This window comes from Pelophylax lessonae (assembly GCF_965119305.1).
Source record: "Pelophylax lessonae genome assembly, chromosome: 9".
Classification (NCBI taxonomy): domain Eukaryota; kingdom Metazoa; phylum Chordata; class Amphibia; order Anura; family Ranidae; genus Pelophylax; species Pelophylax lessonae.
In genome coordinates this window covers 258,539,432-258,555,797 of record NC_138776.1, presented here as the reverse complement: position 1 = coordinate 258,555,797, position 16,366 = coordinate 258,539,432, and the positions used below count along the sequence as shown (strand labels likewise).

Here is a 16,366-nt window from a genome sequence, read left to right as displayed (position 1 = left end):
TTGATGAGGAAAAGGGAAGCAGCCATTTTGTTTATCAAATATTTACTTATGATTATCGGGCATGGCTTTATGATTAAGCAGATTTATTGGATATATATTGTGTGATAAGTCCTTTTGTATAACAGCTGTTAAGATTGCTTACTTGACCTTTTGAAGACCTGTTTAGCCAACAAGCTTTGGAAGTGACATGTCTACGTTAAATGTCCATTTCGCATTTCAAAGAATGTTATCAAAGAATGAGATGTGACTTCAAAAGAAATTAGAGGCTAGGTGCCACCCACTGTAGTGTATAAAACTGTATTGCAAACCCTAGTCAGATAGAGCAATGTTCATTAAGCCAACAGAATGTAATTTGATTTACTTGCTCTCCAAACATGTCATTTTATCTACATGTTTGTCTAAATAAATATAATTTTCAATCTGGCTTCAACAGTCAAAATGTTATTGAAACCCGTGAGTTTTGGGATTACCCTTACACTTTAAAAAGTGGTAAATATAGGATCATAGTTGCCAACAGCTAAAAAAAAGATAAGTGGGCACCTTAAAGTGATTGTAAAATCTCATTTTTTAGAATTAAATATAACAAACATGTTACACTTACCTGCTTCCAAGATTTGTATGAATATGGAAAGCAACAGTTTCAGCTAACATTGATCCTTCCTCAGGTTAAAGACACATCTAGTTACAAAGAAACTAAGTATGTATCAAAGACCAAAAATCATGGTAACCATTTACGCTATCAATAAAAAATGCAATCTGTGATCCTTTTCTGACTTACCTTGTATCTTTGTACCTAGATGTGTTTTCTAATGTTTCCAAACTCAGTACCTCGTATACAACTTTTACAATAAATTACCAATTCTGCAACCACTGATCAGTTCTCCTAAATATATTTTTATGTGTAGCAGTTGCTGGATTACTGGGTGTAAATATAAAATAATATCTCATTACCTCCTCTGCTGCCAGTTCCAGCAATGTCTCCTCTCTACTTCCTCCCAATTCACCTTTCACCTGGAACTTCCTGTCTGTATCTTACATCACTTCCTATCTGACCTTTACATCACTTCCTGTCTGTGCGTTCCACTGACAATGCATATGGTCGTCTCCTTGTAGAGAATATAAAAAACTGCAGCCTGTGTTGTTTGTCAATACGTTGACAGCTGCATCCTGGGGCATAAAGGCCCGTACACACGAGTCGAAATTAGGCCGGGAATTTTCGTCCGACGACCGATCTGCCGATTTTCGGCTTGTTAGTATGGTGCTCTCGACAACCGACTCCGACTTTTCGGCCGACAAAATTCTGGTGTGCAGGCTATAAAATTTTTGTCCACCGTCAAACACGTCCGATTTTCGTGCAGTCAGTATAGATTTCGACAGGGAAAAATCTTATGAGCAAGTCTGGGCATGCTCAGAGATGAAAGAACACAAAGAAAGCAATCCAACACATGACATCACTTCTGAAGTAGAATTCTGTCGGACGACAAAATTCGTGTGCAGTCTAGAGCACATTCCAACCAACAGACACCACTCTGGACAAAAGACGAACGACCGGTCGGCGGAAATTCGTTGCGTGTGTACGAGGCTTTACTCAGTGGGGTTGTATACATTACACCGGAGTTGAAGGCCAAAGAAGGAAAAAATATACAGAAAATAATTTGATTATTTTTTTTTTTTTATTAATTTAAAGGAGTATTGAAAAAATACATCACAATCGAAAAACCCAGACATCAATAATAAAATAAGCAGAAAAACAACAGAAAACCATATGGTTTTCGTAGATATCCCAACATGGATATAGTTATAAACATATAATTAAAGGTGTATCCCATAGGACCTTATCCTTACAACCATATATTTCATATTTCTTCCCCAAGATAGGAGGCAGGAGACAAGTGAGAGGTGGAGGCATCCCCCATCTAAATGCAGATACTATTTCCAATCTTTCCCCCATATACAATATAGTCTAGGGGTTACCAGGCTTCTCTGCCTAATCATTGCTCCCCCCCCCCCCCAAAAAAAAAAGCTCCCCCAACCACCCCTCACTTCCTGTGTTAGTGATGTAAACCAAAAACAAATAATTTGATTATGTATCAAATTCATAAACTTGCAAAACGAATAAATGGAAAACGGGAAGTGAAATTGAAACAGTCGAAGCGGGACTATTCAATTGGACATTGTAGTGTCTCCATGTACACTTAAAAGATCTTTTCTCAACCAGGATTCCTCCAGCGGTGGCTAGGGGTTTCTTGAGCAATGGTGGACTGGCCCCTGCTTGATGGTGCCTACACTGTTACAACCCCAACTTCGCTTGGCTGAGCCATCAGAGCAAGACCAGTAGACCCTTCTACCACTAACCACCAATCTAAACAGTTTCTTCTCCTAATGACCACCAAAATAACCACCAATGTAAGAGGACATTTTCTTTACAGACCACCAATGTAAGGGTTTTTTTTTACTGACCAGTAAGGGGCACTTCCTTACTGACCAGCAATGGCTCTAGAAATATAATTTGGACAGGTGTTCCCTTAAGCCCTGTACACACGATAAGATTATCGAATGATCTGTCGTCCGTTTTTTGTGGCATGCTAGTCTGACGTGGAAAGTGAAGAGGTTATTTTCATAAGAATTTTCCCGTACGACAGAATTCTACTTCAGAAGTGATGTCATGTGTTGGATTGTTTTGTATGTGTTCTTTCGTCTCTGAGCATGCCTAGTCTTGCTCTTAAGATTTTTTTCCGTCGAAATCTGTACTAATGAGACGAAAATCGGACGTTGTATTACGGACAACAAAAATGTTATAGCCTGCACATCAGGATTTTGTCAGCCTGAAAAGTCGGAGTTGGCTGTCGAAAGCACCGTACTAACAATCCGAAAATCGGCACATCGGTCGCCGGACAAATTTTCCCTTCAGATTTTCTTATTGTGTGTATGGGCCTTAAGACCAGAAGTCTATTTTAAGTGTTCCTTCTTGGTAGTTGAACCTGTATAACCCACTAATGTACACATTACAAATCACACTGTACCATGAGTTGGAGATATAATTTAAGAAGAAGTCCCAGAGACCTGAAATGATTAATATTTCAAGGGTTCCTTCTTGGCTGTGGGACCAGTAGGTCCTTTACTCTTTACAGGTAAGTAACTGATACCATTGATATTTTTTACTGTCTGTAAAGGGGGTTTTTTACAACGTGCCACTAATCACCAATATAAAAAGTTTCTTCTCTCAATGGCCACCAAAATAGTAGGGCGCTTCTTCATTGACCACCACTGAAAGGGGACATTTTCTTTACTGACTTTCAATGTAAGGTGATGTCTTCTTACCGAACTCCAGGGTAATGGGGCACTTCCTTGCTGACCAACAATTCTTGCAGATATAATTTAGACAGGTGTTCATTAAGATCAGAAAATTATTTTAAGGGTTCCTCCTTGGCAGTGTGACCAGTAGATCCTTTCCTCTCATCTTTTCAGGTGAGTAACTGATTCCAATTCGTTTTTTAGCTGTCTGTAAGGGGGCCCTTCTACCGCTAACCACCAATCTAAAGCCTCGTACACACGCAACGATTATCGGCCGACCGGTCGTCCGTCTTTTGCCCAGAGTGGTGTTTTGTTGGTTGGAATGTGCCTAGACTGCAAACGAATTTTCTCGCCCGACAAAATTCTACTTCAGAAGTGATGTCATGTGTTGGTTTGCTTTCTTTGTGTTCTTTCTTCTCTGAGCATGCCCAGACTTGCTCATCAGATTTTTCCCTGTCGAAATCGGTACTGACTGCACGAAAATCGGCCGTGTTTTGACGGCGGAGATAAATTTTATAGCCTGCACACCAGATTTTTTTCGGCCGAAAAGTCGGAGTCGGTTGTCGGAAGCATCATACTAACAAGCCGAAAATCGGCGGATCGGTCGTCGGACGAAAATTCCCTGCCGATTTTCGACGCGTGTGTACGAGGCTTAAAGAGTTTCTTCTCCCAAAGAACCCACCAACGTAACAGGGCACTTCTTCATTGATCAACAAGTTAAGGGGACATTTCCTTACTGACCAAGTTACAGATCACACTAATGTACTGTTAGCTTGAGATACACTGCCTGGCCAAAAAAAAAGTCCCCACCTGGAATTAACTAAGCAACTAACTAAACTAAGCATGCAGTAACAATCCTATTGGATGTAAAAATCAAAAAACGTGCTGCGCCAGAAGTGCACAAAAAGAATAAGTGATTAATGAATCAACAAGTGTTATCAACAAAATATAGTGTCCATCATATGTGCTCTGATGAAACATAAATGTTCATATAAAGTGCTCCAAAGTAATGATTAGTATATCCAGGTGATGACAGGACAGCCTCAATCCCTTGTGAATCAAGCAGGAACCACCAGTGTGTGAACTCCCTCCACCAGTAAGATTGGCCTCTCACCTTGATACCAGACCCAAACGGGCCAGCATGAGCATATCAGGGGATAAACAGACTATCACAGGTAACCTCTCCAGCCTTCACATTTGTTGGGCACTCAGCCGTGCCTGCTGTTATGGCATTCAGTGTTAGAGAGTAGCACCCGAGCGATCGGCGTCAGGCACGCAGGCTCCGCCTCCCTATACGCGTTACGCCTGGAGCGTGGGCTCCGTTTGGCTTCTTCGGTAGGGGTGAAGTTTGCGTGTCCAGCCTTGCCTATTTACCAATGCTGCTAACGGTGGATTGGCCAGCGGTCACATGTCCTCCTCACTCTGAGCTATGCACAGGACACCGGAACCAAAAGATACACTTCCTGTGATCTTCGGTGTCACTAGCTATTATATCGAGGGGGCAATTTGAAACATATATAGATCTACTAAATCACTACCAGAGACCGCGTGACTGCGCCGCCATCCCCCGGGTGTTTCTCCTAAAATCATCGCATAAAAACATCTTTATTACATAAAATCGCATCATAAAATCGCATTAAATCAAATTATTGCCATAATGTTAAAAACTCACAAAATATATTATTGGTAAAAGTGGAATACCTCTAATATATTGCTAATTCTATAAAATGACACAAAAAAAAAAATATTTTATGTATATAAAAATATATAAAAATTAAAAATCTGTATAAAAACTATGACAAATGTCTATATATTAAATGATGAATAGTGAGTGAATCTACAGATATTTCAGGGAGGGGGGGCTATCTATCACTAATGAAGCAGTTGAGGTCAAAATCCTTATTTAACCCCCTGGGTGCCAATACTTTCGTCTCATACACCCAGAAGGACTCTCTTCTGCTTAATTGTCGAATGTAGTTTCCCCCCCTCCAATGTGGCTGGACATGTTCAATTCCCCAAAACTTTAGAGAATGAGGGTTTCTATCATGGACTTCTCTAAAGTGCTTGGAGACGCTGTGTGACACCTCACCCTTTTTTATATTTTTGATGTGTTCTCCTATTCTTACGTTCAGGGGTCGTGATGTGCGACCCACATATTGGAGTCCACAGCCACACTCCATCATGTAGACCACCCCAATGGTGGTACATGTAATTAAATCTTTAATATGGTATTCGTTGCCTGTGCTGTTAGATTTAAACGATTTTCTTTTCTTTATGTTTTTCCTCGTTTGTCGACAGACACCGCATTTCCCACATGCAAAAAATCCGGATAGAAACTGGAAAACAGTATTTTTCATACGCTTAGGGGGATCTACCACTCCCGGTGCTAACCGATCCCCCTAAGCGTATGAAAAATACTGTTTTCCAGTTTCTATCCGGATCCGGTGGTCTACATGATGGAGTGTGGCTGTGGACTCCAATATGTGGGTCGCACATCACGACCCCTGAACGTAAGAATAGGAGAACACATCAAAAATATAAAAAAGGGTGAGGTGTCACACAGCGTGCCCAAGCACTTTAGAGAAGTCCATGATAGAAACCCTCATTCTCTAAAGTTTTGGGGAATTGAACATGTCCAGCCACATTGGAGGGGGGGAAACTACATTCGACAATTAAGCAGAAGAGAGTCCTTCTGGGTGTATGAGACGAAAGTATTGGCACCCAGGGGGTTAAATAAGGATTTTGACCTCAACTGCTTCATTAGTGATAGATAGCCCCCCCTCCCTGAAATATCTGTAGATTCACTCACTATTCATCATTTAATATATAGACATTTGTCATAGTTTTTATACAGATTTTTAATTTTTATATATTTTTATATACATAAAATATTTTTTTTTTTGTGTCATTTTATAGAATTAGCAATATATTAGAGGTATTCCACTTTTACCAATAATATATTTTGTGAGTTTTTAACATTATGGCAATAATTTGATTTAATGCGATTTTATGATGCGATTTTATGTAATAAAGATGTTTTTATGCGATGATTTTAGGAGAAACACCCAGGGGATGGCGGCGCAGTCACGCGGTCTCTGGTAGTGATTTAGTAGATCTATATATGTTTCAAATTGCCCCCTCGATATAATAGCTAGTGACACCGAAGATCACAGGAAGTGTATCTTTTGGTTCCGGTGTCCTGTGCATAGCTCAGAGTGAGGAGGACATGTGACCGCTGGCCAATCCACCGTTAGCAGCATTGGTAAATAGGCGAGGCTGGACACGCAAACTTCACCCCTACCGAAGAAGCCAAACGGAGCCCACGCTCCAGGCGTAACGCGTATAGGGAGGCGGAGCCTGCGTGCCTGACGCCGATCGCTCGGGTGCTACTCTCTAACACTGAATGCCATAACAGCAGGCACGGCTGAGTGCCCAACAAATGTGAAGGCTGGAGAGGTTACCTGTGATAGTCTGTTTATCCCCTGATATGCTCATGCTGGCCCGTTTGGGTCTGGTATCAAGGTGAGAGGCCAATCTTACTGGTGGAGGGAGTTCACACACTGGTGGTTCCTGCTTGATTCACAAGGGATTGAGGCTGTCCTGTCATCACCTGGATATACTAATCATTACTTTGGAGCACTTTATATGAACATTTATGTTTCATCAGAGCACATATGATGGACACTATATTTTGTTGATAACACTTGTTGATTCATTAATCACTTATTATTTTTGTGCACTTCTGGCGCAGCACGTTTTTTGATTTTTATGTTTTTGTTGTGAGGTGTGGACACAATTTGTGTATGCAGCCGGATTTATATATTGATTTATTCTAGCACATTTATACACATTTGAATTTCACTTAGTCTTGCGCTGATAGTTTTTTCACTATAATCCTATTGGATGTGCCCAAAGAATGAGGTCAGCTGACTACCTGAATATACTGAATGACCAGGTTATTCCATCAATGGATTTTTCCTTCCCTGATGGCACGGGTATATTCCAAGATGACAATGCCAGGATTCAAATTTTGTAAGAGTGGTTCAGGGAGGATGAGACATCATTTTCACACATGGATTGGCCACCTCAGAGTCCAGAACTGAACCCCATTGAGAATTTTTGGGATGTGCTGGAGAAGGCTTTGCACAGTGGTCCGACTCTCCCATCATCAATACAAGATCTTGCGTGCCGTAATCAAAGCTAAAGGTGGTCCAACGTGTTAGACCTCACAGCACACTGCCCGGTTACCCCTCCCGGTTACCATGGTGACCTCTCAAAGCACACTGCCCAGTTGCCATGGTGACACTTCACAGCACACTGCCCAGTTACCATGGTAATCCCTCACAGCACAGTGCCCGGTTACCATGGTGTCTTCGATCAGTGTCTTGTTAAGGCTTGTGGGAGAAGTTTTCATTCTACTCTGATTGTCCTATGAGGCTGCAGGACCCCTGACCCTCTGGACAGTGCTGATTGGCCCTCTACTGATCCCATGCACCCTCCCATATATATATATTTCTAGCAGAGACCCTAGAGAATAAAATGGAGATCATTGCAATATTTTTTTATCACACCGTATTTGCGCAACGTTCTTGCAAACACAATTTTTTGGGAAAAAATACACTTTTTTGAATAAAAAAAAAAGAAAACAGTAAACTTAGCCCAATTTCTTTCTTTAATGTGAAAGATAATGTTACGCCGAGTAAATAGATACCCAACATGTCATGGTTCAAAATTGCGCACGCTCGTGGAATGGCGACAAACATTGGTACTTAAAAATCCCCAACAGGCAAAATTTCTACAAATTACCAGCTTAGAATTACAGAGGAGGTCTAGGGCTAGAATTATTGCTCTCGCTCTAACGATCGTGGCGATGCCTCACATGTGTGGTTTGAACATGCTTTACATATGTGTTCGCTTCTGCACGCAAACTAACAGGGATGGGGCGCTTTAATTTATCTATTTTTTCCTATTTATTTTATCTTTTATTTTTACACTGTTTTTTTTTCCTATTTATTTTTATATATATTTTTTTTTTACACTGTTTTTTTTTTTTTATCACTTTTATTCCTATTGCAAGGAATGTATATATCCCTTGTAATAGAAATAAGCAGGACAAGTCCTCTTTAATGTGAGATCTGGGGTCAAAAATACCTCACATCTACACTAAAAAAAAAAAAAGTATTTTTTTTCATGAAGAAAAAAAAAGACCTCTTTAAATACGTTGGGAGGAAGTGACGTATGATGTCGCTCCAGTCCTCCAAGACCACAGAGTGGAGTGGGGGCCAGCTTGCCCTCACTCGACTTCTTGCACAGCACCCGAGAGAACCGGACTGTTTTCCCCACTACCGACAGGTCAGGTAAGCGGGGAAAATGACCGGGAAGCGGCGGGAGGGATGGGGGGCACCTCTCTCGCCGCCCATGAAGGTGATCCCATGGCGAATCCACCGCTGGGACCTCCCTTATGTTAAAGTGGACCGCCCGCCGTTTAAAAAAATACCGGGGTTATGACAGCTATCTGCTGCCATAACCCCGGTATTTAGCGTCAAAGTACCGATGTAAAACTGCGGCGGGCGGCCCGTATGTGGTTATTTGGACTGATCTAAACCTCCTCGGACACGTTTCCGCACATTGGCCAACAATATCAGTGTGTGCTCTGATGTCTAATTAGATTTCCTTTATGTGTAAAACATTTCCCGCACTCTGAGCAGGAATAAGGACGCTCGCCCGTGTGAATCCTCTGGTGATAAAGGAGGCTTCCTTTCTGAGTGAAACATTTCCCGCACTCGGCACAGGAGAAAGGACGCTCGCCCGTGTGACTTCTCTGGTGTGCGAGTAGTTTGCCTTTGACGGTGAAAGATTTCCCGCAGTCTGAACATGAATAAGGGCATTCGCCCGTGTGGCTTCTCTGGTGCGTGAGAAGGCTTCCTTTCTGAGTGAAGCCTTTCCCACACTCTGGGCATGAAAAGGGGCGTTCACCCGTGTGACTTCTCTGGTGGGTAACAAGGGCTCTCTTCTCTGTGAAACATTTCCCGCACTCTGAACATGAATAAGAATTCTCTTTCCTGTGAGTTCTCCTGTGTGCATCAAGATCGCACTTTTGAGAGAAAGTCTCCCCGCACTCTGAACACGTAAACGTTACACTGGTGTGAGATCTGAGATGGGTGAAAAGTTCGGACCTCGTCGTGAAAGATTTCCCGCACCCCAAACAAGACAATGAACTCTCATCTTTTGGGGTGAAAGCAGATTCTTTGGGATTTGAAGGATCTGTAGATCTATCCACACTGTGAGATCTCCTATGGATATCTGAAGTCATCTTAGGTGATTGATCAGAAGATATTTCAGGATTAGATGCCTCTTGTGACCTCTCCAAATGATAAGACCTGCCAGGTATATTTTGAGTAACTGAAGTTCCAGACATTGAAGTGCCATTATCTTCTGATTTACAACCAGCAGATGAGATTGGATGTATCTCCAGAGTTCTCCCGACATGGAGTCCATCTGCTAAAAAATCAAATTATAATAAATGGTAAAAGTGTCAGTAGTTAAAGAGTCATGACAGTTGCAAAACACGGAGGTGGACCTTTTATATGGTGTACAGTATCTCCTCGTTTGTTGGCAACAAGACGTTATAATGAGGAAGGGAGGTGGGCATTTCATATGGTGTACAGTATCTCCTCCTCATTTGTTGGGAACATGACGTTATATTGAGGAATGGAGATGGAACTTTCATAGGGTGTACAGTATCTCCTCCTCATTTGTTGGGAGCATGACGTTATATTGAGGAATGGAGATGGACCTTTCATATGGTGTACAGTATCTCCTCCTCATTTGTTGGGAACATGACGTTATAATGAGGAAGGGAGATGGACCTTTCATATGGTGTACAGTATCTCCTCCTCATTTGTTGGGAGCATGACGTTATATTGAGGAATGGAGATGGACCTTTCATATGGTGTACAGTATCTCCTCCTCATTTGTAGGGGACGTGACGTTATATTGAGGAACGGAGATGGACCTTTCATATGGTGTACAGTATCTCCTCCTCATTTGTTGGGAGCATGACGTTATATTGAGGAATGGAGATGGACCTTTCATATGGTGTACAGTATCTCCTCCTCATTTGTTGGTTACATGACGTTATATTGAGGAATGGAGATGGACCTTTCCTATGGTGATGGTGTACAGGGCCGGTGCAAGGATTTTTGCCGCCCTAGGCAAAATAAAAATTGCCGCCCCCCCCCCCCCCCCCCCATATGACCTACCTTCACTACATCAGCCAAGAGCCAGAAGATCTCTGCATTACGCAAGTGTGAGCACAGTGGTTGATGTAGTGAGGTGGGAAGCAGTTTAAAGGAACACTGATGGGGGGTAATTTCTGCTGTGACCTGTGTACAGTCCCCACCAACCTCAGCTTCTCCTCCCAGTTGGTGGTTGGTAATAATGCAGCTTCACCGCCATCCATGTGAATAAGGTCATGGAGACAGCCAATCACAGATCACCATCAGTCAGACGAGGTCAGCATTTGGGTAGACGGGGACACTGTCCATTATACACAGCCCCCCCATATCACACAATACAGCCCCCCCCCCCATATAATACAGCACACCTCCCATATCACACAATACAGCCTGCACAAAACAACCTCCCCATATCATACAATGCAGCCCCCTCCATATCATACAGCCCCTCCATATCCTACAATACAGCCCCCCCATGATACAATGCAGCCCCTTCCATATGATACAATGCAGCCCCCTCCATATGATATATGGAAGGGGCTGCATTGTATCATATGGAGGGGGCTGCATTGTATTATATGGAAGGGGCTGCATTGTATTATATGGAAGGGGCTGCATTGTATTATATGGAAGGGGCTGCATTGTATGATATGGAAGGGGCTGCATTGTATTATATGGAAGGGGCTGCATTGTATGATATGGAGGGGGCTGCATTGTATTATATGGAAGGGGCTGCATTGTATGATATGGAGGGGGCTGCATTGTATTATATGGAGGGGGCTGCATTGTATTATATGGAAGGGGCTGCATTGTATTATATGGAAGGGGCTGCATTGTATTATATGGAGGGGGCTGCATTGTATGATATGGAAGGGGCTGCATTGTATGATATGGAGGGGGCTGCATTGTATTATATGGAGGGGGCTGCATTGTATGATATGGAAGGGGCTGCATTGTATGATATGGGGGGGGCTGCATTGTATTATATGGAGGGGGCTGCATTGTATTATATGGAGGGGGCTGCATTGTATGATATGGAAGGGGCTGCATTGTATTATATGGAAGGGGCTGCATTGTATGATATGGAGGGGGCTGCATTGTATTATATGGAAGGGGCTGCATTGTATGATATGGAGGGGGCTGCATTGTATTATATGGAAGGGGCTGCATTGTATTATATGGAAGGGGCTGCATTGTATGATATGGAGGGGCTGCATTGTATTATATGGAAGGGGCTGCATTGTATTATATGGAAGGGGCTGCATTGTATTATATGGAAGGGGCTGCATTGTATTATATGGAAGGGGCTGCATTGTATTATATGGAAGGGGCTGCATTGTATTATATGGAGGGGGCTGCATTGTATCATATGGAGGGGGCTGCATTGTATGATATGGAAGGGGCTGCATTGTATCATATGGAGGGGGCTGCATTGTATTATATGGAAGGGGCTGCATTGTATTATATGGAAGGGGCTGCATTGTATTATATGGAGGGGGCTGCATTGTATGATATGGAAGGGGCTGCATTGTATTATATGGAGGGGGCTGCATTGTATTATATGGAAGGGGCTGCATTGTATTATATGGAAGGGGCTGCATTGTATTATATGGAAGGGGCTGCATTGTATTATATGGAGGGGGCTGCATTGTATCATATGGAGGGGGCTGCATTGTATGATATGGAAGGGGCTGCATTGTATCATATGGAGGGGGCTGCATTGTATCATGGGGGGGGGCTGTATTGTATGATATGGAGGGGGCTGCTATGATACAATGCAGCCCCCTCCATATCATACAATGCAGCCCCCTCCATATGATACAATGCAGCCCCCTCCATATCATACAATGCAGCCCCCTCCATATCATACAATGCAGCCCCCTCCATATCATACAATGCAGCCCCCTCCATATCATACAATGCAGCCCCCTCCATATCATACAATGCAGCCCCCTCGATATGATACAATGCAGCCCCCTCGATATGATACAATGCAGCCCCCTCGATATGATACAATGCAGCCCCCTCCATATCATACAATGCAGCCCCCCCCCCCCCCCCCATGATACAATGCAGAGGCAGCCCCCTCCATATCATACAATACAGCCCCCTCCATATCATACAATACAGCCCCCTCCATATCATACAATACAGCCCCCTCCATGATACAATGCAGGCAGCCCCCTCTATATCATACAATACAGCCCCCCCCCTCCATGATACAATACAGCCCCCCCCAATATCATACAATGCAGCCCCCCATGTATGAAGAGTGAGGCCAGTGTCCGGTTGGGGGAGTGTACTGTGTTGTCTGTTTGAGGGGTGGGAGAGGACGGGACACACATCGTCTCACCTTGCATGCTGTCCTCGGCATGTGATGGGGGATGGGAGACTGTCCGGTGTCCAGCAATCTGCTTCTGCCAGAAGTTGAACACGGAGCAGAGGGGGGGGGGGGGGGCGTCTGGAGAGGCACAAGCCCAGCTCCCTGAGTGTGATTGGAGATCGGCTCCTGATCTTCTTCAAGCAGAAATCAGCTGGAGGGGCGGAGACCGGAGTGCAGTGAGCGCCGAGCTGGATCCCCAGGATTCTATGGAGGGCACTTCTGGCGCCCCAACTATTCTAATGTGCGCTCTAGACTAGTGGTGTGTGCTGCCTGAGGCTCGCTTGCTGTAGCGCTCAGGCGGCACAGCATGAGGAGTGCCACACCGGCAGGTCCACTACTGATTCGGGGTGCAGGATGGCGGCGCCCCCTGTTAAGCTGCGCCCTAGGCAGCTGCCTTAGTCGCCTTACTGGTAGCGCCGGCCCTGATGGTGTACAGTATCTCCTCCTCATTTGTTGGGAACATGACGTTATAATGAGGAAGGGAGGTGGGCCTTTCATATGGTGTACAGTATCTCCTCCTCATTTGTTGGGAACATGACGTTATATTGAGGAATGGAGATGGATCTTTCATATGGTGTACAGTATCTCCTCCTCATTTGTAGGGGACATGACGTTATATTGAGGAATGGAGATGGACCTTTCATATGGTGTACAGCATCTCCTCCTCATTTGTTGGCAACAAGACGTTATATTGAGGAATGGAGATGGCCCTTTCCTATGGTGTACAGTATCTCCTCCTCGTTTGTTGGCAACAAGACGTTATATTGAGGAATGGAGATGGCCCTTTCATATGGCGTACAGTATCTCCTCCTCATTTGTTGGAAACATGACGTTATATTGAGGAATGGAGATGGACCTTTCATATGGTGTACAGTATATCCTCCTCATTTGTAGGGGACATGACGTTATATTGAGGAATGGAGATGGACCTTTCATATGGTGTACAGCATCTCCTCCTCATTTGTTGGTTTACATGACGTTATATTGAGGAATGGAGATGGACCTTTCATATGGTGTACAGTATCTCCTCCTCATTTGTTGGAAACATGACGTTATATTGAGGAATGGAGATGGACCTTTCATATGGTGTACAGTATATCCTCCTCATTTGTAGGGGACATGACGTTATATTGAGGAATGGAGATGGACCTTTCATATGGTGTACAGCATCTCCTCCTCATTTGTTGGTTACATGACGTTATATTGAGGAATGGATATGGACCTTTCCTATGGTGTACAGTATCTCCTCCTCATTTGTTGGGAACATGACGTTATATTGAGGAATGGAGATGGACCTTTCATATGGTGTACAGTATCTCCTCCTCATTTGTAGGGGACATGACGTTATATTGAGGAATGGAGATGGACCTTTTTATATGGTGTACAGTATCTCCTCCTTATTTGTTGGGAACATGACGTTATACTGAGGAATGGAGATGGACCTTTCATATGGTGTACAGTATCTCCTTCTCATTTGTTGGGAACATGACGTTATATTGAGGAATGGAGATGGACCTTTCATATGGTGTACAGTATCTCCTCCTCATTTGTAGGGGACATGACGTTATATTGAGGAATGGAGATGGACCTTTCATATGGTGTACAGTATCTCCTTCTCATTTGTTGGGAACATGACGTTATATTGAGGAATGGAGATGGACATTTCATATGGTGTACAGTATCTCCTCCTTATTTGTTGGGAACATGACGTTATATTGAGAGGTGAAGATGAACCTATAATATGGTGTACAGTGCCTTGACTTCATTTGTTGGGAGCTCCATCCATTCTAACACTAATTGGGAAGTGGCGACCCCTTCATATTACAATAGGGGAGATTACTTTTCAATATGAACTGACTTCCCAACGTTGCTGATCTACCATATATAATGCAGTTTCATCTTATCTGATAATATGAAGACCTGTAATTCTCCAAAACATTTGGTTAAACACCATACTTTATTCTAATAGAAATATTGTTGGACCACAAAGCAACTGTTTCTTCCATAGTGTCTGTTACTAACCTGTGTTGATATCTAGAGAAGGTTCATCCTGTTCGTTTTTCATGGTCATCCCAACCTCCTCCATAGATTGCTCAGCTCCCCTCACATACGTCTCCTGTTCTTCCTCTTTAACTTCAACTTTCATAATAATCAGGTCTTCACCCTAAACCCCAAAATGAAAATAAATAACATCTTTTAAAAGTAAACGTTAAAACAAAAGACAAGGTAGAAGAATACCATCACGTAGGCTTTAGAATATTCAATCCCACCTACCTGATGATGGTGAGGGATGGTGTGATCTTCCTGTGTGGAATCCCGGGAATACAGAGGACCTGGACATCTCTCTGGTGGGTTCCCATTACTGGATCCATCTGTAGGAAACACACACACTGACTGAATACATTGTTTCTATGTGTTTATCAGATGATGGGGGATCTCCGTACTGCTCTCTCCTTTATAATAAAGTCTCCTCTTACCCGGTGATGTGAGGGGCGGCTGATTCTCCATCATGACGTCGTTGTAGAGATCCTTGTGTCCTTCTAAATGCTCCCACACAGAGGCTGTGACATCCTGACACCTTATAGGAACCTGACACACACAATGATACAGTCACCATCCAGACACATCCCTTGTCTGTTACTGGATAATGTCCCAGAATTCCCGGCACCGCTCACCTCTCCTGTCAGCAGATCAATGATCTTCTGGGTGACATCTAAAATCTTCTTGTCATTGTTTCTCTTGGGTTTCAGAGAATGAGGTGAAGGCACTGTGATGGTTAAATGGTCACCAGACTTCACCGGAGGAAAACTCTGTTTTAAAAAAGCAACAATAATGTCATGTGACCTCCCATAATCCTCCTCTCCTCTCCGATAGGTCTGTTTTATTAATAGAGATAAGAGTGATGTCATGTGACCTCCCAGAATCCTCCTCTCCTCTCCGATAGGTCTGTTTTATTAATAGAGATAAGAGTGATGTCATGTGATCTCCCAGAATCCTCCTCACCTCTCTGGTCAGGTCTGTGTTTTATTAATAGAGATAAGAGTGATGTCATGTGACCTCCCAGAATCCTCCTCACCTCTCCGGTCAGCAGGTAGATGATCTCCAGGGTGAGATCTAATATCCTCTTAGTCATGTGACTCGGGTCCTCCTCCATCCCCACTGATGTGATCCATACAAGACTTTGATCTCTGTAGACAGATAATATAACGGCCTCGCTGATCATTCTAACTCAAAGAGAAGTGGAGATTCCTTCAAAGGCTCAACTCTATCCAAAGCCTTTAGTTTGGACTTGGAAAGTGTGGAGGAAGTTTGGAACTATGACTGTGTTGAATTAATAAACATCAAATATGTTCAACCTCAAAACAGGTGCTTGAAAAAGATTACTATACCTGCAATTTTACGTAGGTAATGCAATAAAAACCTTCTTTTGATGTGTGGGTGTCTAATATAA

General features: G+C 43.2%; 1 protein-coding gene across 1 annotated transcript; it reads right to left on the bottom strand.

Annotated features, from left to right (window-relative positions):
* Positions 1 to 8,884: 8,884 nt before the first annotated feature.
* Positions 8,885 to 16,120, bottom strand: LOC309562744 (uncharacterized protein). Its single transcript, XM_082267033.1, has 6 exons — positions 15,992 to 16,120; positions 15,591 to 15,725; positions 15,393 to 15,486; positions 15,190 to 15,287; positions 14,938 to 15,079; positions 8,885 to 9,795 (listed from the first exon to the last, which is right to left on the bottom strand). Exons 1-6 carry the CDS (start codon positions 16,067 to 16,069, stop codon positions 8,936 to 8,938), a joined length of 1,407 nt encoding a protein of 468 aa, XP_082123159.1. The 5' UTR covers positions 16,070 to 16,120; the 3' UTR covers positions 8,885 to 8,935.
* Positions 16,121 to 16,366: the final 246 nt, after the last annotated feature.